The sequence below is a fragment of the Ictidomys tridecemlineatus genome, chromosome 11 (assembly GCF_052094955.1).
Source record: "Ictidomys tridecemlineatus isolate mIctTri1 chromosome 11, mIctTri1.hap1, whole genome shotgun sequence".
NCBI classification, from domain to species: Eukaryota; Metazoa; Chordata; class Mammalia; order Rodentia; family Sciuridae; genus Ictidomys; species Ictidomys tridecemlineatus.
Window position 1 is genome coordinate 75,553,815 of NC_135487.1, and position 27,212 is coordinate 75,581,026.

At 35.0% G+C, this 27,212-nt stretch overlaps 1 protein-coding gene across 7 annotated transcripts in view; it reads left to right on the forward strand.

Moving 5' to 3' along the window:
• Positions 1–27,212, forward strand: part of Rpap2 (RNA polymerase II associated protein 2) — a 95,183-nt gene that overhangs the window by 47,887 nt on the left and 20,084 nt on the right. For 3 of the 7 annotated variants that reach the window (XR_013427907.1, XM_078026729.1, XM_078026730.1), the window contains exon 11: positions 617–685. Coding sequence is in view for 5 of the 7 variants with exons in the window: in XM_078026729.1 (XP_077882855.1) it covers positions 617–685 (69 nt within the window). In the remaining 2 variants the exon portion in view is untranslated. Of the gene's footprint in view, positions 1–616; positions 686–5,293; positions 6,497–19,294; positions 19,447–22,259; positions 22,863–27,212 lie in introns of those variants that run through there. The other 4 variants (XR_013427908.1, XM_021728014.3, XM_040288990.2 and 1 more) reach the window with 4 other exon arrangements.

Consider the following 27,212-nt stretch of genomic DNA (forward strand, 5'->3'; position numbering starts at 1 on the left):
GTTCTCACCAAACTTCAGTATTTTCAGTTATCATTTTTTAATTTTTAGTGATATATAATCTAAATGTTTCCTGAGAAACTAAGATGACTCCAGAATATTTTATTACTAACAAAGACTAATATTTTATTATCATCAAGGATAGAATTTACTCAATATTTTTTAAAACTTAAGTTTTCTTTAAGACCTATTCTTGCAGTTTATTAAGCCAACTCTCATTTCTGTAAATTCTAAATTATGGCATTAATTGCCAGCTCTAAACTAACACAAGATGGAAAGTTTGTCAAAACCTTAAAATTTAAATGAGGAATTACTTGTTAGCTTTAATAAAATGTTCAATAGGGGGAACACATAGAAGATATTATTACAGGGTGTGTTTTTCTTAATAAACCATGCAATTTAGTTCCCATGATTGTTCTTGTATTCCCATATTGTCTAACAGTATTGTTGTTATTAATATGTAAAAGTGGGCTAGAACACTTCTTTTTGAGATGGTTATTATCAGATGCTGAAAAAGTACTTCTTTGACACACAAGAAGTTTGATTTTATCCAGAAATAAAGGGTTTACGAATTTAAATATAAAAATATTTGAGTAAATTTTTTCTTACTGTCTTTTAGATTAACAAATAGAAATATAATACACAAACCTGTGGAATGGACTTTAATTGCTGTGGTGTTGCTGTCATCGTAAGTACTCTTTCAGATTTTAACTATAAATTTTGATTAGTGAAAAACAAAGGTATATACTAATTTGATAAACTGCCTTGGAAAAATGTTAAATCTCTATTTTGTGCCTTATTTTTGTTATAGGATAAAATAGTTTTCATGTAAAGTGATATACCATATTTTGATAAGCTATAATCATTCTCTTTATACTTTTTATCTTTCCTTCTGAGGACTCTGTTCTTCACAAATACTATTATCTTTTGAAAGAAGAACATATCCATGTGGAATAAATACAGAATAGTTCTTTAGTTTCATTTTCAATAATCCATTTTATTAATACTGAATGAGCATCATGATTTTACATCTGTATTTTTATCTCATGCTATTTCAACATACTTTAATAGCATCAGAAAAAAATTTTTTCCCAAATTGATGTGTATTTTAAAATCTAACAAATTTAAAGGAACTAAATGCTTACTATACAGCATATATAAAACATTTAATACTCATTCACCTTTTAGGAAGCCACTTGTGGTTTCTAAGACTGTTTTTCAATCAAGTTAAAACCGTCTAATAAGTGTAGTGTTTTTCAGCTTGAATTGTAAAAATCTTTTGAGGACCATTCATTACTGCATTACTGTTGCTGCCTGGTGCTTGTTAGGTCATCAAAGCCCATAGGACATCAAAAACTTACTGGACATTCACAGGTCAAGAAGTGTTATGAGTCAACCTCATAGCATTTCCAGCCCTGCTTTCTCTTTCTTTGATATTACTTCAGTCTGACATGTTATTCTGGCTTCACTGTCCCAAGAAAGGCTATGCTGGGAAGCATTAGAGTAGGCTTCAGTGAACCAGAATCTGTGTCACCCAACCAGATACAACTCACATGATTCATTAAATCAGAACACAGAAAATAACTTTACTTGAATGCCCTGATATAAATTTTTTATCAACCATAAGAACAAATCTTTTGTCATTTCTACTATTCAGTGTTCCAGTTGAATTGGTAATTTGTGAAACAGATCTTATTAATTTTTTAGAAAGTTCTTTCTACTTTATGAAATGTGTAAATATTTTGGTCACTGGCAGAGAAAATCCCAGTATCTCTGCTTACCAGCCGTATCATATGCCTGCTCATAAACCCTCATAGACAACTGTTTAACTGTACTTCTGCAATTCATTATACTAAAGAGGAAGTAACTTTTGGTTGACAAGTTAGAGGCTTAGGCCCAGCAGTAATCTCAGAATCTTGCTTCCTAATCTAGTGACTGGAAATATTATCTTCATGAACAGCTGCTTACTAAGGACATGATAGGTCCTACTTTTTTTTGTACTAAATTATTGTCACATCTCCAAAATGTATAACAAGGAACAAAAACGTAAAGAAAGTGAAATAATGAAAGCTACATTAAATTCATGTAATTATTCTGTATAAAAATAAACCTCCAATGTTTGATTTTAATAGAGGTACATGTGGCACAAAATATTAAAAGCTTTGCTAGTCCTTTTATGCACTATTTGACTTCCCTAACTTTTAATGTAATAGGGAACCTCTTATTTCAAGGGTCAGTGACCCTTAAAACATAACAGCTTAGTTGAATTCAAGAAACAAACTGTATACATCTTAGGTTTATTGCTTGTTTTATGTGTGCAGTAGATACTGAAGTTGTATTAGTAAACACTGTTTTGTCATTCACCTTCTCTTTCGTTAATATATCCTAACCCCTACAGTGAGATCTAACTTCTTTTTTCCTAGTCATTGAGCCTTTTAATTCCTAGACTACTAAAATTCTTTCCAGTTTAGGCCTTTATGACTCCTTTTTAAATCTTTGGTCACTATAGGTACCAAAGCAGATGGTACTTCCTAGGTTTTTGCTTTTGAAATCTTCTTTTCTCATAATTCTCTCACACCTCACACCCACCTTAAAATTACTTTTCATTCTATGTTTGCACATTTTGTATCTTCAGATTCTAACTGAATCTCTTTATTATTTGATCATCAGCTTCTAAGACTTCTATCTCCTTCCCGTATTGTTTTATTTCTTATTTTTTATTTTTTCAGAAAGTCCCTTTTAGCTCTTCATATTTCTGTCCTCCAGGGAACCTATGGCTCAGCTGATAGCTCTTGTTGTCCACAACTTTGTCCTTTTATCACTCTTTTGTGGTGTCTATTAGTATACTAGTTAGAGATAAAATTAAAACATATATTAATTTATATTTCCACCCTTCTTTTCTTCCAACAGTTAACACTTTTTTTTTTTTTTTTTTGCCATGCTGGGAATTAAACCCAGGACCTCACACATGCTATTCTACCACTGATCTACACCATATGCTATTCTACCACTAATCTACACCCCCAGCAACAGTTTACTTTTTAGAGAAGGTAACATTTGTCATTGGGAAAAGAAAAAGCAGGCATAAGGGCCAGCATTGGATAAAAGCCTGATGGTGAAAAATATGGAGACTTTAAACACCTAAAGAGACATACATTTGTGCAGGATTAACCCTTTTTATCCTTACTTATTGCCACTAAGACTGAATATAGCATACAAAAGAATATCTCTTTTAAAAAAAAGTATGATTCAGAAAACCTTCATATCTACTTGTAAATTTCCAATGGAATCCTTTTGATCATACCTTGTAGGCATTTTTTTAAATTCATATTTAAAAACCAAGTGTCTGGGGACGGGGGTGCACACCTGTAATCCCAGCAGCTTGGGAGGCTGAGGCAGGAGGATCACAAGTACAAAGCCAGACTCGGCAAAAGCGAGGTACTAAGCAACTCAGTGAGACCTTGTGTCTAAATACATACAACATAGGGCTGGGGGTGTCGCTCAGTGCTCCTAAGTTCAATCCCCAGTACTCCCCACCAAAAAAAAAAAAAAAAAAATTCTTGTAAGTCTTTGTACCTAAGAAAAAAATTGAATGGTAGTTGTGAATCACTGAAGAGGAATACATAATTACTTTACATAAAAAGTACTACTATAATAATGGTATTATTCTTTATATATGCATATTGCAGATTTTGATTACTAACATGTTTAATGCATGAAAGCTGTTTTCAAAATTTATATAATCCACTTAGAAAAGGATACATATACACACACTATGTAATTAGTCTGTTACTTTGGTAGTTTCAATCTAACTCTTATTAGTAGAGGGCCAAGGGATCAACATTCTGACTAAAATATGAATGTCCAAAGCAACAGAAAAAGCTGGGGCCTGAATTTTCTTCATAGTAAATAACCTATTTCTGTAGCACATCATCTTTTCCTGGTGACTTCCACTATGCTTTCACAGATGTATTAACATTAAACCCATTATGCCCCAATGTTCCATATATAGTATACCTATAAACACTTTAATTGAGCAACAACAACTTTGTTATTCCTCTATATGGGACACTGGGATATAATGAACTTTTAAAAAATTTGGGCCCACAGCAAATAATTTATCAGAATAAATTACAATTATGGGACTAAAATTGTGGGAATTTTATACCATTATAATCTCAGAAATTTGATCAAATAGAGTATTACAATTGATCATTAAATGCTCAGTGAAGGGCTGGGGATATGGCTCAAGCGGTAGCGTGCTCGCCTGGCATGCGCGGGGCGCTGGGTTCGATCCTCAGCACCACATAAAAATAAAAATGTTGTGTCCACCAAAAACTAAAAAATAAACTTAAAAAATGCTCAGTGGAATGCATTTATGTATGAAAATACGTAATTATTCATTCCCACTTCATTTAGATTTCTTACTAATTATATGGGATATGAATGACTATTGTGATTGCAACATTTATTGATATTTATACTACATATTCCCTAGCTTTATACTATATATTCCCTAACTAGTAGCCAGGAATACATAGACCATTTAAACAGAGTTTAAGCAGTATACATTTATTTTACAATGAAGGGATTACTTTTCTTTTGGTTCCCTCATTCTTATTCAGTAAATATTACAATTAAGGATTTTCAAGAATTCATTATACATAATAAAATATCTGTAATAGTGAAAATTGATTGACCTTGTTTTTATTAAGAACCAATTAATTTTGTTGAATTAAACTTTATCATACTTTACTCTTATATTTATTCCTGGAAAAGGCCAATATGTTGAAATAATACAAACTTGAATCAGTTTTTCCAATTAAATATGCCTTAATAAGATACTAGGCTCTTTTCACAGTCTTGGATGTATGCCTTTTAATTAAAATGTGTATTTATGTGTGTGTATCATTTTCTATAAATACTTAAGTAACTGTATACTATGTACAACCTGTTAATGTACATTTTGAAGTGTTTGTGTACCAAATTAGAAAATGCAATAACAAATTACACTAAAATGCATTTTATGATGTGGTGTTATACTGTGTCATATATTCTTTTTCATATTTCTCATAATTACCATTTTACCCACAATATCGGAAAGAAGCCCTTTTCTTGTGGTCACAGTATTCAGAATAGTTTCTTTTGAGATTTTGACAGGCTATTTTGAGAAGACTTTATAGCTACAGGATACCTCCCCTCAGTTTTGTCCCCATCTCTCCTTTCCTTCTTCCCTTTGCTTTTATTCTTCCTCAATGTTCTTTGACCTCTGTCATTATTCTTGAGCCTTTAACAGAAGAGGAAATTGCCAGTGCTGAAAAATCTAGGGAAAGGTCCAGACCAAAACCAAAGAGAAGCCATCAAGAAGCAGATTGACTTGCCTGAGTTCTTCTGTATGTAGCTCGAGTGCCAGAAATGGGAATCAAGTTTCTTCAAGAGGACTTGTAATTAAAATGTAACTTTTTTCACCTAAATTTAATATGGAACCTTTATAAATAGACTACTACTTTTGATTCTGGCATGGGTGGCCATGGAGAGAGAGATGTGTTGCATTCTATGGGAATTACTTAAATTATCTGATGAAAGACATGAATACTTATTTTGTATTACTCAGAAAATATAGAGGGAAAGTGACTTGTAGTAGTCTAACATTGATACATCTATTCCTACTTTTATGCCCTTGATTCTCTCTAATGGAAAGCTTTCAAGACTATCTCCAAAAATGTCCGCTTTCATTTTATTTATCTGAACTGGCTGTTTCCAGTGAACTGTGGCCTGCTTCCTAGGCAGAGACCGTGCAATAGTTTATTCCCTCTAAAAGCTTTGTGTATTCCTGTCGTTCAGGGAGTAGCATGTAAGTCCTGGGAAATGGTATTTAAACAAACTCAACTTGACCATGATCACTAAACAAAAGCCATCACTGGACACGGACAGCCACTTTCGGTAACCATCATACAGATAGATACTCTGGAGAGTCCCTTCCCTAGGGCTACCAGGCATGAATGGAAAGATGTGACTAAGGCTTTTTACTTCAGCATGCTATTTTTTTAAAGGCTGCCCATCACTAATTTCCTCATAAAATTTGTGAACATACCATGAAAAAACAAAGAGGTGGTTCCTTAGAAATTTATTGGTTCTTAGGAGTCTTCGTAAGTCTTTCTTTTAATATTCTAAATTTAATTTGGGGTATTTGAGACTATACTAAAAGATAATTAAAATTATGTCTTATAGTTTCTTATATTTATGGAATCTCATAATTGAATTTTATTAAAACAAAATTTACCATTTTATTGTATATTGTTCAACTGGTTTTTAGTAAATTCATTGTATTGTGTATTCAGTGCTATCTAATAACAAAACATTTTCTATCATTCCAAAAGGAATCTTTGTATCAGATGAGTTCCAGTTTCCCTTTCTCCCATCCTCTGACAACTTACCACTCTATCTCTGTGGACTTTCCTATTCTGAACATTTTATATAAATGGAATTCTATAATCCATGCTCTTTTGTGCCTGGCTTCTTTCACTTAACACATTTCCAAGGTTTTTGTTCATAGTATAGCAAATAATAGTACTTCATCTCTTTTTATGACTAGATAATATTCCATTGTATGGATATACCACATTGGTTTACCCACTCATCAATGATGGTCATTTGGGTTATTTCCACTTTGGGGCAGTTATGGATAATGGTGTTAAAACATTTGTGTTCAGATTTTTTTCTGTGAACATATTTTCAGATTATATAGGGTATTTATCTTGGTGTGGAATTGTTGGATCATATGATAACTCTGTATTTAGTCACACACACACACACACACATACACACCAACTTCCATACCCCAGTGGCGCTTTACCAATGAACTATATCCCTTGCCATTTTTTTTTTTTTTAAGACACCATCTCACTAAGTTACCCAGGCTGGCCTTGAATTTGAGATCCTTCTGCTTCAGTCTCCCTAGTCACTGGGGTTATAGACATGTGCCACGTGCCCAATTTATATTTAACATTTGGAGGAACTACCAAACTGTTTTCTTCAGCATTCTACATTTCCACAAGCTGTGTATTAGGACTCCAGAGATTGAACCGTAAAAGGCATCTCATCTTACACTTACTAGTGATTTTAGGGTTTTATATATACACTTTTCCCCAAACTTAAATATTTCTCTTCTAATTGATTTTAGACCTTCATCAATTTCTTATGTTCTAAAAGTTTCTGGAACATATGTAAAATGAGTACCTTTAAGCCAAAAAAAGAAAAAAGTCATAGTGTTAAAGTTATTTATCTATTTTACTACTGCGAATTGAACCCAGGAGTGCTTAACCACAGAGCCACATCCCCAACCCTTTTTATTTTTTATTTTGAGACAGGGTCTTACTAAGTTGCTTAGAGCCTTGCTAAGTTGCTGAGGCAGCCTGCCTAGTTGCTGAGATCACAGGTATGTGCCACTATGCCCCAGCTCATAGTTTTGAATTTAAGACTATATAAATAATATCTCAGTAGTACCTAGTGGTATTTCCTTTGGATTCCTCAGTATCCAAAAAATGCCTTTTTTGTTTGTTTGCTTATATATTTCTATATCCCTCCCGAACTAATTACTGAGTTTATATAAGAAAAAACTTTTTTTTTTAACTGAAATATCTTTACCTTCAACCAGCAGCACTTTGTAGGTAGGACTCAGATGCTTTCTAAAGAAATAATAGTTTTAATTTTTTATCAAAGCCTACCTTCTACAGTGATTTTTCCCCCAGTTATCCCTGGAAAATGTATAATGTTCATTTTATTTTAATTCATAAATAGTTGAGAGTCCCCTCAAGCCTTAATCCATATTAAAAGTCACAGTGTTCAAGAGCTGGGGTTCCATCCTCTGCACTAGCCAAAAGATGTGCTCTCCATTTTGTCCATCCCAAGCAGCTGCAGCAGTGGTAATAAAAGCAGCCAACAGCAGTTAGCCCTCACCAATGATGACCTCAATTTCAGGGGCCAGTCCGTATATCTACCAGTGCCATCTTTACATATGACTGAGCTCACCAGGAGCTAGGAAGCATGAGATTTACAGTTACTGTTGACGACACTGTAAGAATGTTACAGTCATTGTGTGTGGACCTCCCCAGTTTATTCTGCTGAAATTTTACAGCATTTGGGATTGGGAGGGACTAGATCCACTATTCTAAGAGAACTGCCACATAGCAACAATTATGAAAAGTTTTTTCCAATATTCTACGAAGCTGCTCTATAAACTTGTTACAAACAGGATTTAGATATAAAGTTTTAAAGTCACTACCACCCAGCCCCTTAAATAAACATACATGTAATATATCACTACAAAGTGATTTACAAAGAACTTGTTCCTTTGAATTAGAAATATCAATGGAAAGCATCCCTGCTTCCTTATTAATAGGTAATCCTAAAGCATTAAATGCAAACATAATCAGGGCATAAGCCATATGTTATAAGAAAAACATTTTATTTTATTTGGCTGTCATAATCAAAGTTTTTATCTTTGTTTTCTAGATAATAGTTCTGAACTAGAAAACCTATAATGACATCCCTCTTCAGTGTATATTCTTGTCTTCTTTCTTTGTTTCTCGTGGAAGTCCTTAGTAGCCTTACATGCCTGTTGGTTTTTGAAATTTTGGGTCTTTAGCTTTGTGCCTATGGTAAAAATAATGGCAATTTTCATTTGTATAATTAATTTTTATTTAACAGAGGGTTTTTAAAAAATGTAATTTCCTTACCCCAAAGACAATCTTTAACTTGTATATGGATCTCATAAAACCCTAAAACTCATACTCATTCTGGATAATATCCTGTTTTTATCTGTAACAAGCAGTGTAGCCTTGCACAAATTATGTAACCTCATATTTTACATTGGCATTGTGAGGGATTGGACTAAATCCAGATTAAGTCAACTTGACAGTGCAAATTCAACTATAAGATGTTCCAAGTAAGAAACTATTCTCTCTCTCCTTTTTTTTTTTTTTTTTTTTTTAATGAGACAAAGTGTGTAGCCCAGGCTAGCCTTAAATTCTTGGATTCAAGTGATCCTCCTGCTTCAGCCTCCCAGGTGCTCATAATTGCACCCAGTTAAGAGAGAGTTCTGATGCACTATATCAAGAGAGATAATGAAAATGGGTATTTTTAGCATAGGAAACAGTTTAATTTTGTCATAGAAATTCATGGTGACATTGCCCAAGTGTTTACTTTGTTAGGTTTCTTAATAAGCTTGACCAAAAAAAAAAAAAAATAGATTTAAATGATATGTCTACTCACTCTGTAGAAGGAATACATTGTGCACTTTTAATTAAATGAGAGGAACATCCCCAAGATTCCTTTAGTCTGTACTGAAGACTTTAGTTGACATGACATTTTTATCAGTATCAAAGATGAGAATGTTCTCTGAATGCAAAAGGAAATAGTAGAGTGGTATGTTACTTCAACATAATACTAAAGGTGGCAAGTTGATTTTTTAAAAGGTTAAAATGTGTTTTAAAACTCCATTTTGCTTACAGAATCCCCATTATATCTGTGAGCCTTTTACCTCTTCCAATTTATTCTTTTTTTTTTTCCCCATTTTTACTCCTTACTTTCCCCCTACCCCACTGATGCTAAGTGTTCACTGATACAACTTCTTTGATCCAGGTACTCTAAAGTAACCTGAGTTTCTTCTCTGATATAGTACTATAAAAAGGAGAGATAGATACATTACTTGAAGCCCTGATTTTTCTTCTGAAGAGTTTATTTGTACATTTTTTGTTTTAATGTCATGCATGAAAACCAGTGTGAGTAGAACCCATGTATACCTTGAAATTAGGAAATTCATACTTTGCTATAGCATCATAACTGGAAATCAGTGTAGAAGCAGCCACCTATACAATGATGAAAATTTTTTAAATGTTTAGAAACCGGACTAAAAAAATAGCCAACAAATATCTTTTGAGTACCACTATGGGTTAGACTATCTTAGATCCTATAAGGGATGCAGAGGTTACACAAATCCTCTGTCCTCATAGACTTTATAGCTTCCTGGAGGTTGTGTAAAGGAGGAGATTGACTTATACACAAGCATTACAATAAAAATTGAATGTGTTAAATGCCAAAAAAGCACAAATTCTTATAGGGCTTCAAATCTCAGTTCAGATTATAAAAAGATTTTATAGAAGTGGGCTATTGTGGATTCAGAAAACAAGATTTCAAGAAGTAGAATGAACAGATAAGTGCATCCTAGGAAGCACTTATAGCTCAAAAAAAGCAAAAAGAGTACAAGGTAACTAGAAAGAAAGGTTGGGTTTATTATGAGAAAGATTTTTTTAATGGCAAGTAATCTTAATTCAGGAGGAATGAAAATCATTTAAATTTGAGCAAGTAACATCATAAAACTTGTACTTTAGGAAGATTAGTCTTGCAGAGATCTGGAATCAAAATTGATCTTCTCTTCCACATTGCACCAGCCTTCAGAGACTTTTAGTTACTCTTAAAGTAAAACCTCTTATTGTGGTCTACATGGCCCTGCTTGGCCTAGGCCCTATTTATTTCTCCAGACTCCCTACCTCGTTCTCCTCATTCCTGCCTCTCTGATCTTCTTTCATAATTTTCTCATCATACTCTCCCAGAATAGGATATGAATTCAGTTCTTTTTTCACTCTCTTCCCTTCATTAATTAATTCCCTTTCATCATTCAGAACTTAAGGAACTTTCTCCTCGGGAAACTTCCTTACTTCCCTGACTGGATCAACTGTCTCTATAAAGAGGCTCTCATAACACCATATACTTCTTCCTAGCAGTTTTTCTGATTTCTGTTCAATCGTGTGATTACTTGATTAATGTTTGCCTACTTCACTTGACTTAAAGATTTTTAGGTGCTAGTTCTATGTCAGATTTTACCCACCATTATAAACCTAATATTTAGCATTTTGCCTAGAACATCGCTGAGTTACAAAAATATCTGAAAGAGAATTAGTGAATAAATGGATGAGAATAGTTTGGAAGCTATCAGTTCTTGCTCTTTGTTGACTCCTTCTTTCCTACCTACCTATATGTGTTTATTCATCTTTAAAAAATCAAAACAGATGGGGCTGGGGTTGTAGCTCTGTGGTAGAGCACTTGCCTCGCATGTGTGAGGCACTTGGTTCCATCCTCAACACCAAATAAAAATAAATAAATAAAGATATTGTGTCCATGTACAACTAAAAAACATTTTTAAAAAAGCAAAACAGATAAACACACCTATCCTTTGTCCGTCACCTCAGACTATCATCTACTTACCTTTCAAATATCTAGAATCGCTCATCTGCTCTAAGTGGTTCCAGTGCTTTTTATTAATCCCTTGCATTCTGCATTTTTTCCCCACAATTTATGGAATTGATTTTCCCAAAGCCACTGCTAGTAATTATCTAGTTAAACAAAAACAATGAGGTGATGAACTAAAGGAATTACAGTGAAAAAGAAAAGGGAAAGAAATGAGGAGAGAGACATTATAGCTCTAAAAATCTACAAGGTTTAGCAATGGAGAAGGAATCAAAGACAACTTCACGATATTAAAGGTAGATGGCTGGGGGGTATTAGTGCCTTTAGGGAAGTAGGTTAGATGAACTAATTGGAAATGTTACAGTTGGTATTACACCTGTTCTGCAAGTATTGAGACTCTTCCCATTCAGTTTAATATTCAGGCATATTAAACAGTTAAATGGTACCCCCGTAAGTAGTTTTAAAATGTGGAAAAAGAGCTGACAAATGGAAGGAAAACAAGAGATCTAGATCTTGGATTAAGTATTGGGTTGGGTGAGATGGCTAGGTAGAGAATATTCAGAGTCAAGATAAAACAGAATCTTGTAGAACAACCACACACAGGCCAGGGATGCCTAGAGAATACAGAGAAAGTGGGAAAGGAGGAAGATTAGAAACAGACATTTTTTTTTACACTAACTGTGTGGTGGATTATTACATTTATATCTCACAGTTCATTCCACTTACCAAAGGAAGAGAGACTCTAAAAAGACAAGCAGGGGCTGGGGATGTGGCTCAAGCGGTAGCGCGCTCACCTGGCATGCGTGCGGCCCAGGTTCGATCCTCAGCACCACTTACAAACAAAGATGTTGTGTCTGCCGAAAACTAAAAAATAAATATTAAAAAAAAATTTTTTTTAAATAAAAAAAAATAAAAAGACAAGCACCTTTTCCAGGCTTGTCAAAACTAGAATACAGGCTCAATTCTAACTTCAAAACATGAGTACATCACTTCACAGAGTGAATTAGGAAGGAATGTATATAACCAGAGCACTGTCAAGGAATCTAAAGTGCATTTGAGGTTCAAGGTAGTAACTATCTTTCTGAGGAAGAGGAAGTTGTCCTCTGAATAAGGATAAAGGCTGACAAAAGACAGTGGTTCTGGGCTGGGGATGTGGCTCAAGCGGTAACGTGCTTGCCTGGCATGCGCGGGGCGCTGGGTTCAATCCTCAGCACCACATAAAAATAAAATAAAGATGTTGTGTCCACCGAAAACTGAAAAATAAATATTAAAAAATTCTTTCTCTCTCTCTCTATCTTAAAAAAAAAAAAAAAAGAAAGAAAAGAAAAAAAGACAGTGGTTCTGGCAAGTAAGTAATTGTAGTGGGTTGACCTACAGTTTCCATAATGGAAATCAGATTGCAAAGGCTGCTGTAGTAGACAAGTGTTGAGATACTAGACATGTGTTAGTTGGCTTTTCATTGCTGTGACCAAAATACCTGATGAGAACAACTTGGAAAAGTTTACTTGAGCTCATGGTTTCAGAGATTCAGTCCATTGTCCGCTAGCTCCCTTTGCTCTCGGCCTAAGGTAAGACAAAACATCATGGCAGAATGGCATGGTAGAGGAAAGCTGCTCAGCTTGTGGCAACCAGGAAACAAGAGATCTAGGTGCCAGGGACAAAATATAAACCCCAAATGCACACCCTCAATGACGCCTTCCTCTAGCCACAGCCTACCTGCCTGCAGTTACCACTCTGTACAGTAGTCCTTTCAAATTATTAATTCATCAAATAGATTGATCCAGTGGTTAGGTTACAACTCTCATAATCTAATCATTTTCACCTCTGAACATTCTACATTGTCTAACATGAGCTTTGGGGGAATACCTCATATCCTAATCATAACAGTATGGCAAATGTTAACTGCTCTTTTCATATGGTTAGCAAAAGATGAAAGAAAGAGAAGGATTATAATCTGAAAGATACGATAAATCTTCAGAAAACTTCACAAGATAGAGGAGGCTTGAGTTTGTTGGTATCAGAGGGAAGGAGACACTGGACTGGCAGAGTAAGAAGAGTGAAGGGTGTCTGTGGAATGTGGCCTGTGAAGAGACTGGGAATGTCATCAGATGCCTTTTATATTTTTTTCCTTAATGCCTTTTGTCCATGTCTTTTTCCCATTGCTTCCTCCATGTTTCTCTCTGCTTGCCTTGAATGTCAGTGTTGTTTGGTGACATTTTTGCCTCCTGGTCTTAATTTCAAAAGTGAGTGAACTAAGGCTGGTGGCATAGGCAGTAGAGCACTTGCCTTGCACATACAGGGCCTTGGGTACAATCCCCAATACTGAAAATAAATAAATAAGAAAATAAACAGAGCTTGTATATTTCTGCTTCCAAAAACCCATATTAATTCCTCATTAGTGGCTCTGATTGATTCTTTCCCCTTACACCACCATGATCAGCCCTGGAGAATTAATTTCGAGCAGCATAAGCTTGAGCTATACAACCTCTATGCTTAATTCTGGTGACATTTTTATTTCTTTCTACATTAGTGATTTTTACCTTCCTGGCCTTTTCATTTTTCATGACCAACAAATCAGTCTTAGGGACATAAACATGTAATTCATTTGCCAAAAATAAAAATTATATACATATATGTCTCTATATGACAATAAGACACTGCCCATTCATTCAAATATTGTGTTTTGACAATGTGTAAACAATGCTAAATGAAGAAAGATGTCTATAGTAATTAAAGTGAATTTGAAATTGTTTTCTTATAAAAACATAATGTCCATGCATTAAGGTCATTGTTTTATTTACTTTTATCTCCTTAATGCCAAACATGCAATTTGGCATTTGGTAATTGTTCACTGAATAAAGCAAATGAATGGAATAAAACAAATGAATGGATGAGAAAAACTTGGATAAATTATTGTTGATATTATCCTTCAACAAAGATTTGGTGTCACTGGCAAAACTACATTGCACGTGAAAAAGAAAAAAAAAGCTGCTTATGATTATGAATAGAAGGAAGGACTTTCATTACAGTCAGAAGCAACCTCTATATTGATTTATATTTTTCCAGGGTTGGTGTAATCTTATAAAGAAGTGACTATTTAGCCTAAAGAAAATTGCTGCTTTTAACCATATCTAACATTTTGGTTTTGGTTTTGTGTTTGTTTCTTGCAAATAAAACTTTCTGAAATGTTTAAAATTACCAAATGGCAAAGTTAGCTGTAAATGTGAGATTATCTTTAAATCATGTGATTACTAAATAAATGAGCATTTTTATTAAAAAAAAAAAGATTTATTTCATCCAAAAACTTCATTTCAAATGTTTTTTCTTTTATCTTCCATGGACTTGCTTTTTAAGCCTCTATAAATTAAAAATTGAATTGTTTACAGAGGAATTCATCTCTAGTAGATAGATGTGGCACTATATCTTTTAGTCACATATCTGATGATCACAGGTACAGTCCTGGAGAATTCTTTAAATGTTTTACGTTTTGATATTTGTTCATTGAATTGGAAATATTTATCAAATATTAATGGGTTCTAATGGAAATTTTCAGTCTAGAAGCAAACTCTTCTTTAACTAATTTTATCAAAAGTGTTTTATTAAGTAGTCTTGGAAGCTTAAATGATGTTATAAGGAGGAAAAATTATTATTCCCAAGTGTATCAAGAGTGCTTGTTAAAGTCAAGATCCTGAATCTAGTGTATCCTTTCTTTCTTTCAAGAGAGAGAGAAGAGAGAGAGAGAATTTTTTAATGTTTATTTTTCAGTTTTTTTGATAGATACAACATCTTCATTTTATTTTTTTATGTGGTGCTGAGGATCGAACCCAGCACCCCACGCATGCCAGGCAAGCGCGTTACAGCTTGAGCCATATCCCCAGCCCAAGTGTATTCTTTCTTTGTTGTCTTTAAATACTTTTCCTTTAGCTGTCATGGTAGCACACACCTGTATTCTGAGAAACTTGGGAGTCTGAGACAGAAGGATCACGATTTTGAAGCCAGCATTGGCAACTTAATGAGACCATTTCTCAAAATATAAAAGGGCTGGAGGTGTATGGCTCAGGGATAGAGAACCTCTGGGTTCAATCCTAAGTACCACCAAAAAAAAAAAAATTTTTTTTTGTATATCATAGACACTTGACACCTCTTAATATTCTTCCTGTCTCTGACTTCTCTTTCCCCACTTTGATCATTCTAGTTAATAGTAAAGTCATAGGGTTCTTGGAGATAAAATGCAAATGCTTCCATTTTGCTCCTTTTTAAAACAATTTTACAAAGTTGTTTTTTTTTTTTTTTATTGTTGGTCGTTCAAAACATTACACAGTTCTTAATACATCATCTTTCACAGTTTGATTCAAGTGGGTTATGAACTCCCAACTTTACCCCGTATACAGATTGCTGTTTCACATCAGTTACACTTCCATTGATTGACATATTGCCTTTCTAGTGTCTGATGTATTCTGCTGTCTGTCCTTTTACAAAGTTTTAAAGCAGATTATAATAACCAGAGGGTAAGACAAAGCTTGAAATTATCTGGTTCTCACTATTACTATTTTATGTTGTCCCCGCAGCCATTTTAAATGAAGAATTTGGGAGTTAGCTATTTGTCATTTTAGTATAAATCAAGTATATTGTGTGTTAGGAGGGAGATGTCAAAATACGCAAGCTTAATACTGAAAATCCCAGTGTAGCAAAAGCATTTGAGAAATTAGTACAGACTGCTTGGTGAACACCTACAATATCTGTATTGGTGAAATCAATCACATTATAAAAACTGAATATTCTGGGCTATTTTAGCTTCATTTTATTTACTGATTTTTTTTCCAATGACTTTTTCAAACCCCACATTATGTTTTTCATATAGTGGTTTTCAATTGTTGTAACGTAGCATACTGTACGGCAAAAGTGTTTCGGGAGAATAAAGGTGATAACTATTTTCCTCTGGTTTCAATGCTGAGAAAAATGTTGCTCATTTAAAACACTAAGACTTAAAACCCTTTTCATATGCTCCAAAATCAGATTCTCCAAACCTATAAAATTACCATGCCACTAATTCTCAACTACTATACATTTAGTTGTATGGTTATACATTGAAACTAATCATTAAGATATGTACCTTGGCTGGGCACAGAGGTGCATGCCATGATCCCAAAAAACCAGGAGACTGAGGCAGGAGGATCACAAATTCAAAGCCAGTCTCAGCAACATAATGAGACCTGTCTCATCCTAAAAAGGGATAGGGATGTGACTCAGTGGTTAAGCACCCCTGGGTTCAATCCCTGGTACCAAAAAAAAAAAAAAAAAAAAAAAGTCTTTCCTGGTAGGGCAGGGGGGAGTGTATATAAAGAAAGACCTTTTATATAATTTAAAAGAATATATGACCCCCTCCTGTCCCAGTTTAAAATAAGGGAGAGGAATCAGTGAATACAGACTTCTCTTTTGAGTAATGAGGTTAAAAATCAAACAGTACAATTTGTTTTGGCTAGAAAGAGACAAGCATGTTTGTAGGGCATGGGGAAGGATCTAGTAAAGAAAAATAATTTGAAGCTGATGGTAGGATGGAGAGTACAAATACCTAATAAAACAAGGTCCTAAGGGTGCATAAAGAACTGAGATCAGACACAGAAGGTAAAATAACTTGAATAGGAGAGAAATAGTACATCTTCCGAGACCAGAGGGGGAAAAAAGTGAAGAACGGTGTGGCTATTAGATACACTTGGAAGTAGGAGGAAAAATTTTTAAACCATGCCTGACAACTTAATTTTTCAATGAAGTGGAATTTGAGGTTGTGTTCTAGAGGTGACACTTGTATGGAGAGTGAAAATAGTGGTAGTCATTGAGATGATTCAGAAAAGGAGGTAACCAAGGGTAAGAAAAAACTGACAGGTGACAGTAAGTGTCCAGATGAGGCTAGTGAGCATGGGTTTATAGTAGTAATAGTATAGATTCCCTGATCTTTTCTTCCTTCCACAAACCTACCCCAGTAGTTTTCAGCCATCTTGTTATAGGTGAGAAAAAAGTATGTTGCAACATTGATCTCAGGATTTTAATAATTTTTTTTTAGTTGGTGCTGGACCTTTATTTTTTATTTGCTTATTTATATGTGGTACCGGGAATCAAACACAGTGCCTCACATGTATAAGTCAAGCACTCTACCTCTGAGCTAAAACTTCAGCCCCTCAGGTTGTAGTTTTGATGGGTAGGATAACTAAGACAAGGAAGCAGAAGGTTCAGAAGAGTGATGTAAGAGATTAGTTCAAGAAATCATAACAAACATAATTGGTAAAGGATAATGAAGTTACTTTAGGAAGAAAATTGATTATTTCAATCAAGTGTCTCTTGTGCCCCTCTTCCCAGAATTATATCCTTTTTTAAAATAATAATAATTATTATTATTATTTTTAGTTGTAGTTGGACACAATATGTTTGTTTTTTATTTATTTATTTTTATGTGGTGCTGAGGATCAAACTCAGGGCCTCACACGCACTAGGCAAGTGCTCTACCACAGAGCCACAACCCCAGCCCCCCAAAATTGTATCTTGAACTCTGATATCTCTCCTAGTTTATAGGTCCAAAAACTTTGTTCTTTTTGCTGGGTATCTCCATCTGGATATTCCTCAGGCATTTAAGATTTAACTCAACTTTTCTTTCAGATATCCCCCTATTCCTTTTGGTGGCATTTGCATCTTCCTAATTACCTATAATTAAAATCTGACTGTCTTATGCTTCTCTTGCCCTTTATTTCCCATAATCAGTCTGCCTTTATAACTTCTTTTAAACATTTTTCTCTCTTCCTACTGCTACTAATTCACGTCAAGCCTTCATTATTTTCTGAGACTGCTGTAATTAGCTTCCTAAACAGATCTCCTTACCAAGTTTCTCTTCACTCAACTAGTCCATTCTTCTTTCAGCTATAATAATCTTTTCACTAAAGCTTAACTCTAATCAATCCAAAATCCTAGTGCCAGGTCAGGTATGGTAGCATACTCCTGTAATCCCAGAGGCTCAGGAGGCTCAGGAGGATGCAAGATCAAGGCCAGCCTCAGCAACTTAGCAGGACCCTATCTCAAAAATTTTTAAAAAAGGGGTGTGGGCTAAGGATGTATCTCAGTGGTTAAGCACCCTGAGTTTGATCCCTAGTACAAAAAAAAAAAAAAAAAAATCCTTGCGCCTTCCCAGCTCCTACCACATAATTTTGCCAAAATACAAGGCCCTTCTGAAGTAGCTCCAACCTGCCTATCCTATTCTTATTTATCATTAGTTTGTGTCCACTGTTTCCCCTTACAGTCACCTTTGATAGCACTGTGGCCTGTGCTTGAAATTCTTTTTTGTATATCTCTAACCTAGCCTTCATGGCCCACTTCAACATCATGATCTTCTTAAAAATCTTCCTTAAGACACCATGCCAGATAAAAAACATTTGGTTTAAATTCCACAAATAAGACATCTCTTTTGAATAGTATTAATTACCTTCTGCTTTGTTATATAGTTAAATGTAAAAATATTTTATTATTCAGATTCTTCCAACAATGTAACAATTATTATAGATTACTAGAACTTCACAAGTTTGTTCAGATCAAAAGTTTAGGGCCTGATGGCATGTGCCTATAGCCCAACCTATTCAGGAGGCTGAGGCAGGAGGATCACTTGAGCGCAAGAGTTTGAGGCGAGCCTGAGCAACCTAGCAAGATTCCATCTCAAAAAAATTTTTTTAACTGACCTTCAAATTTAGGGGTTCTTTTTTTTTTTTTTTAAAGAGAGAGTGAGAGAGGAGAGAGAGAGAGAGAGAGAGAGAGAATTTTTTAATATTTATTTTTTAGTTCTCGGTGGACACAACATCTTTGTTGGTATGTGGTGCTGAGGATCGAACCCGGCCCGCACACATGCCAGGCGAGCGCGCTACCGCTTGAGCCACATCCCCAGCCCAAATTTAGGGGTTCTTAATACTTGCTATTCATTAGAATTCTATAGGGAGTTTTTAAAAAAATATTTTTTAAATTTTTTTTAAGAGAGAGAGAGAGAATTTTTTTAATATTTATTTATTTTTTTTAGGTTTTGGCGGACACAACATCTTTGTATGTGGTGCTGAGGATCAAACCCGGGCCGCACGCATGCCAGGCGAGCGCGCTACCACTTGAGCCACATCCCCAGCCCTTTAAAAAATATTGATGGCTAATTCAAAAATTTTAGTTAACTGATTTTTGGTGAGTCCTAACCATAAGTATTTTTTTATATATATTTTTTTAGTTGCCAATGGATCTTTATTTATTTATATGCAGTGCTGAGAATCGAACCCTGTGCCCCACACATATACCAGGCAAGCATTCTACCACTGAGCTACAATCCCTGCCACCATAGTATTTTTTTTAACTTCCCCAAGTGATTATAATTTATACAAAAAGAATTGGGAACTAGTGTCTTAATTCTGGTGCTTATTTGATGTGCCAAGTGGAAAGCTTCTAAGTCATTTGACTTAGCTATGTCTACCAGGATTTGCTTAATTAAAGGTATGCAGCTTTCCTCTGAAGTCTTTGTTAGTTACTGATATTGGAAGGTACCTCTCTGCTATCACAGAAAAAGAATGAATTAGAAGCAGTAGACTTGTCAGTTTTCATTAGCATGTTTGTTTTGTAATGACAGATTTCAAATTTTATTTGAAAAGCACAAACAGGTGGGCCTTTGAAAATCATGAGATCTGCTAAGCTCTTGAAATGAATCAGACATGTGAGCTAGTGTGGTCTAGTGGTTAAACGTGTAGACTAGTAGAAGTACTTCTGGGGTTATTTGCTCATCTTTACTGACTTACATGACCTTAAGAAAGTCACTTGAGCCTTACCCTGTAGCTAGCCCATGCTGCAGCTTCACAGAAAGACCAAAGACCAACAAATTAATCTCATAAGTTTTTTTTACAAAATTGGAAATCACTGTAATTTCTTATGTTTGAATCAGTGGCCATAAGAGGAACAACTGGGAAAGAAAATTGGCATCTTTAAGGGAAACAAACTCATCCCACTCAGATTTAGAAAGTCACCCACCACCAGTTTTAAAGTGTCTGAATTTTAAACTCAACTCTGACTTCTTGATATCTGTTTCTTTATAAATGGTGAAGCCATGTTTACTCTACTTAAAAATATTAACAACAGGGTTGGGGTTGTGGCTCAGAGGTTGTATGCTCACCTAGTACATGTGAGGCATTGGGTTCGATCCTCAGCACCACATAAAAATAAAATAAAGGTATTGTGTCCACCTACAACTAAAAAATATTTTTAAAATATATTAACAACAAAACTTAGAAACTTAGAAAAGTACACAGAAGTAGTTAACCCCAGCACAAGCCCAATCATTTTATGGAAAAGGAAAAGCTCTTCAACAGGGTGAATTTTGGTCCATTCTTTGTGCGCCCACGTGGCTGTTATTTTATTTTGAAGAGGAAGAGAGGGGCCACAGACGAGTGTTTTCAAGGACTCACTAATGGAAATGAATCTTCTGCTTTTTCCTCAGGAAGAAACAAATGAGGTAGAAAAAGAGTTAATGTTAAATATGAAATTCTAGTTATTTGCCAGATAAGAATCCCTCAATATTTTCAGTATCTAAGAGAAGCATTTTGCAAAATGGGGTTTGTGTGAGCCCTCAACTTTCTGAAAATAGATGACATTTTGACCCTTTGTGTTACTGATCACAGCTCCCCTTTGTTTCAGTTTTGAGTGTATGGTTGGGCAGACAGCTATTCTGGTTTAATGCTTTATCATTTAGAATTGTTCATGTAGAGAAGGGAAAATCCCACTTCACTTTTTAGAAGATGACAAAATATGAGTAAGGTGATAATTGTCATTGCCATGTAAAAAGAAAGGAATCGCGGGACTTGATAGATAAGCAAGATACCTTTGTGGAAAAGGTATCTATTTTTAGCATTTTTCTTAACCAGTATGACTCCAAATAAATCCGTCACCCTTTCTCAGGCCTCAAGAATTTCACCTATTTAAAAGGAAACCCAAGCGCTGGGGTTGTGGCTCAGTGGTAGAATACTTACCTAGCACAAATGAGGCTCTGGGTTCAATCCTCAGCACCACATAAAAATAAAATACAGGTTATTGTGTTCACCTACAACTAAAAACCAAATATTTAAAAATGTAAAAAAAGAAAACCCAAGGGATTGGGGATATAGCTCAGGTGGTAGAATGCTTGCCTAGCATTCACAAGGCCCTGGGTTCAATCCCAGCACCACCAAGAAAGAAAGAAAAAAAGGAAACCCGATAGGTTAAGACTAAATCACTCTTGAGAAAATCAGGTAGTATAACCTCATAAAAAGAGACTACATACACTTAACCCTCATCTTTTAAGTTTTTTATTTACCTGTGCCATTATTAATAAAAGTATCTCACCTATCCCAGCAGGCTTTTGCTTTTGTTTGGTTCTAAGCCCCCAAAATGCAGGTATTGGAATGTTCATTTAGTTTAACTGGTAAAGTGATAAACACAGTGCTTGTGCACTAAACAGTGAAACTATTTCTGTTTAGCAAAAATATTTCTCATTCCTGTTCCTTCCCAGATCTAAATTCTGGAGTATGAGAAAGTCTGAAAGTTTTTTTTTTTTTTTGGTTTTTTTTTTTTCTTTTAAGCAGTCTTTGCACCTTTATCACCTTTATGTGTGTTATCAGCAGAACAGGTTTCCCTACTGCAGCAGAACTCTGTATGAACCCAGTAATTTCTCAAATCTGATAGGTACAGAAAAGTGTGTGGCTTTTCACTTCCTGTCCCTTCCTCTAACCCCAAACCATAGTGAAGCTTGCTTTCTGGTGACATTTATTCGCATAGACAGTCTTACAGCTCTTTCTTCCAGTAAGATTATGTTATGTGAAGAGTATTATTCAGTGTCATTTTACAACAACCTACCAATTTGATTCTGTGAATTCAGAAATCAATATGAACTCTTAAAAAATTCCCTATAAGAGTTATTGCTTCTTTCAGTTTTGAGGGTGAGGGTCAGATTCAGAGATATCTGTGCTTTATCTTTTCAGATAGAAGCCTGATGTGATCTTTACACATATCACCCAGGATTGGTCAGGACTCAATCATTCAGATGGTGCTATGATGAATAATGTTCCACGAGCTGCAGTATGGAGTCCACTGAGGTTCAATAAGAGTACAGTGAACAAGGAAATAGGGACCAGAATGAGGAAGGTCATTTAAAAATCCAAGTTTATTACTGATTTTTATTGTATTAAAAAAATGGATAACAGAGTTTAATCAGTTATTTAGCTCTAGTTGCTCAATAAACCACAACTTTAACTCTTTATATAACTTTCTCTGTTACAAACCAGTGATTTATGGATAACATACTTCTGAGGCTTAAATCAAGAGTTTGTATAGCTCCAGATCCTTGAATATAATGATTTATAAAAATTGTCAACTTTTAATTTAAAATCTCTTATTTCAGTTCTCATGCCCAAACTTAAGAAACTCCTTACTAGCATGTATATAATAATACCTGTTAACCAGATGTTGTATGATAGCCCAATAACAACAAATAGAAGGACTTATCCTAACCAGACTTTTGTGTTCTGTCTTTTTGATGTGTAGCATATGTGGAGCGGTCGGCTAAATAAAGGTCTTATCAATAAGATGCTGTTTGAGGCTTGGCATTTTGCTTTTGTTGTCATGACACTTACCATATGGTAAAGAACTAGTTGTAGGAGGCTATCTGGCTTTTCAGAATTGAGATTTGAATCAGTGGCATTTTCATGAGAACATTTCTCTCTTGTTTGTGATTTATACATTGCAAACTTTTATCATATAGTTTTTTTCAAATTATTTTCTCTAACATATAGACTGTGTTAAGTCATTATTTTACTGTCACCTCTGTAGGTTTTTATGCATACTTAAAAGAAATGAAATTTGGGGCTGGGGCTCAGCGGTAGCGCACTTGCCTGGCATGTTTGAGGCACTGGATTCAATTCTCAGCACTGCATATAAATAAATGAAATAAACATCTATCATCAACTTTTAAAAAAAGGAAGAAATTTAAGTATAAAAATTTTGTTTTTACCCACTGCCAATCACATTCTATGCTGAGTATTTTAAAGGTATTTTCTATAGAAAACACAGTATTAAAGGGGCTGGGGATGTGGCTCAAGCAGTAGCATGCTCGCCTGGCATGCACAGGGCACTGGGTTCAATCCTCAGCACCACATAAAAATAAAATAAAGATGTTGTAGCCACTGAAAACTAAAAAAATTAAATATTAAAAAATTCTCTCTCTAAAAAAAATTATTAAATATCAACGCTGGTATATTACTATTTTTTAATTAAGCAAAGTTATCTGGGCCCACAGTGTTCTTTGATATTCACTATTAGAAGTTTCAGGATTCAAAGAGAGGTTTCATCCCTTTTATTGTATAACAGAGCAGGGGTTGTTCTTTAATGAAAAGGTTAAACAAGTAAATGATTAGTTTATCATAATTAATAGTACACAGATAAAGGATTAAGAAAAAAGAGGAGTCTCAGGAGTCCCTTTAACCAAAAAAGGGTAGAAGTGTAGGTGTTTGATAAGATCCTGCAATCATACTCCAAAAGTAACTAGGAGATTTTATTTCATAATACGTTTTTGTGAGGTGAAAGGTGCTTTTTATATTTTGAAGTAATGGATTTGAACATTACTTATATTCTGAGTCACTACATTTTAGGGAAACTAAAAGCTTGAAGGGAGTATAGGAAAGGACACCAATAGCAATAAGGAGTGGTTGTATGGCATCTGTGAGGAAAGATTAAAAGGACTTGGAGTTAAAGAGAAACATTTTCTAAACTATGAAGAAATAACTTTAAAAGCTTGCCCACCAAAAACCCCTAAAAGTTCCACAAAGGAAAAAATAAAATTCTGTAAGAGATATTTATAAAGTGAGAAATAGTGTCTAGAATTTAAGGTTTGCTAATCATTATAGAAACTCACATAGAAATGTAAACTCTCCATCCTTTGAGATCATAGAGCTAGTTCATTAGCTGTCTTGTAAAAAGGGATCAAATCATTACTTTAATAAAGGGTCTTATTAAAATCCCAGCTACTTGGGAGGCTGACACAGGAAAGTCACTTATCCTGAGCAACTTACCTAGATCCTGTCTCAAAAAAATAATTTTAAAAAAGTGCTCAGTGGTAGAGCACTTGCCTGGCATGCATGAGGCCCTGAGTTATCACAAAAAAAAAAAGGGGGGGTGGAGGGGTCTTGAATCTGGTTGCACATACCTGTAGTCCAGCTACTGGAGGCTAAAGTGGGAAGATCATCTGAATCCCAGGAGTTTGGGGCAAGCCTGAGCAACACAGCAGGAGTCCAGTCTTCAAAAAACAAAAGGCAGAATTTGAATCTTTTCTTAATTATTCATTTTGCAATGAGATCTTGCTGTGTTGCTTAGGCTGGTCTTGCACCCCTGGGTTCCAGTGACCCTGCCACCTCAGCCTCCCAAGTAGCTGGACTAGAGGTGTGTATAATCCAGACATCATCATACATAGCTAATTCTCAACAGAAGTAGACTGAAAGGGAGTATGGATCCCAAACTCATTATGTGTCCTCATTTTGCTACTACATTCTGCTTCTCTTCATTCACTTAAAATAAATAAAAAATATACCCCATGAAAAAATGGTAAGTCAGAATTACACAGAAATAAAGACCCATAGAAAATAAGTGCTGGCAAGAATAAGGAGAAAAAGGAACTTTTACACACTTTTGTTGGTATGGAAATTAGTATAGCCATTATGAAAAATAGTATGGAGTTTCCTTAAAAAATTAAAAGTAGATCTGCCATATGCTCCAGTTACCATATGCTCCAACAGTCCTGCTACTGCGGTTATATTCACAGGAAATGAGATTGGTAAGTCAAAGACACATCTGCACTCACATGTTCATTGCAATGTTTATTCACAATAGATAGCTAAGATACTTAGGAATCAACCTAAGTATCCATCGAAAAAACATGTGATATATCTTTAGACAAATGGAAAAAAATCTTGTCATTTTTGACAGTATAGATGAATCTGGGGGATACTATGTTAAGTGAAAAAAAAGCCATGAAAGATAAATATTGCATGATCTCACTTATATGTGGAATCCTAAAAAAAAATTTTGGATTCATAGAAGCAGAGAGTAGAATGGAGATGATTGCCAAGAATGCGTGGTCAGGGAGAGAAGGGATTCAGGAGATATTGGACAAAGGATATAAAATTTCAGTTAAGAAAATAAGAGTTCTGGGCTGGGGATATGGCTCAAGCATAGCGCGCTCGCCAGGCATGTATGCAGCCCGGGTTCGATCCTCAGCACCACATAACAGACAAGGATGTTGTGTCCGCCAAAAACTAAAAAAAAATAAATATTAAAAAAAAAGAAGAGTTCTATTGTACAGCATAACTATAGTTAATAACAATGTGTTCTCAAAAATCTTGCGAGTAGATTTTTTTAAAGATATTTATTTTTTAGTTATACACAATATTTTATTTATTTTTATGTGGTGCTGAGGATTGAACCCAGGGCCTCACACATGTAAGGCAGGTACTCTACCACTGAGCCACAGCCACAGCCCCTTGAGAGTATATTTTAAGTGTTCTTATGAGACACAAAAAAAGTACTCAAGGAAATACATATGTTGGTTAGTTTGATACAGCCATTCCACAAGGTACACATACTTTAAAATATATTGTACACCATAGATATTATAAAATTATAAGATACAAGGATTAGGACTGTAACTGGGTGATATAGCACCTGTCTAGGATATACAAGACCCTGGGTTTAATCCCCACCACCACCCAAAAAAAAAAAGGTGTGGTGGCACACACCTATACCCAGCAACTTGAGAGGCTGAGGCAGAAGGATGACAAATTCAAGACCACCATCAGCAACTTAGCAAGGCCCTAAGCAACTTATCAAGACCCTCTCTCAAAATTTAAAAAGAAAGGTGGGGGTGAGATGCGGCTCAGTAGTTAAGGACCCCTGGGTTCAATCCCATGTCTAAAAAAAAAAAAAAAAAAAAGAGGATTATATCCAAAATTCTTCTACTGTGGCCAACTACATCTCATATCGTTTAGAATGATAATTTCCTCCTCTTTTATGTTTCACCTACTAAGTACTTCTGATCTAAGCAATCACGCCGTGCTCCAATTCTTTGCTCCACGTTTTCCTCTGCAGGAATGGAAGTGAATTATAAGCTACCAACCAAAGTTTGCTGTGGCACTTAGCACTATTCATTTTTGGCAGTCTTAGTACTTCCCAGACAACACTGAGTTGTCTGGGAAGTACTAAGACACAAATCAAATGGATGTGAAGAGGGAAAATACCAGAATAAGTAGAAAGTCATGATGTAGTATTAGGTCTGCCTTATAGATTTAAGCTCACTCACCTTACTGGTTGATGCTTTGAAACATTTCTGGCAGGAAGATGCAGCTATGTGCAATCAAGGAAAGAGTTACAATATGCCTTCTATTGTTTTCTCTAAAAATGAAAGAAGGAAAATTTTATGAAGAAAACATTCCAAGAATCATAGTAAGTAAGTGGCCTCTCAAGATGGTTTTCACTCAACAAGTAATTATTGATCATTGGCATGAAGGATATACTGAACAAGATAAATTGGATGGAAGATAGATAAACAAATAATATCATTAGACAATTAGTAAGGACAATGGAGAAAATAAAATAAGGAGATAGAGGAAGTGTGAGGCTGGATTTCAAATGGGAGAAATGACATTTAAACAAAAATGAATCACTTGAAGGAGCCCACCAGGCAGAGATCTGGGGAAAGAATATCCCCAAGCAAACTCCTGAAATAGTTGTAAACTTAACCTAAGTGCAGTTGAGACAGGATTGGTCAGTATTGCTGAAGTGAAGTGTGTAAGGGAAAGCACTGTCTCCAGATTGAAGATTTTACAAGATATTTTTGGTGTCTAAACATTCTTCATTCTTTAGTGATCCAGTTTGTACAAGCTCTTTCC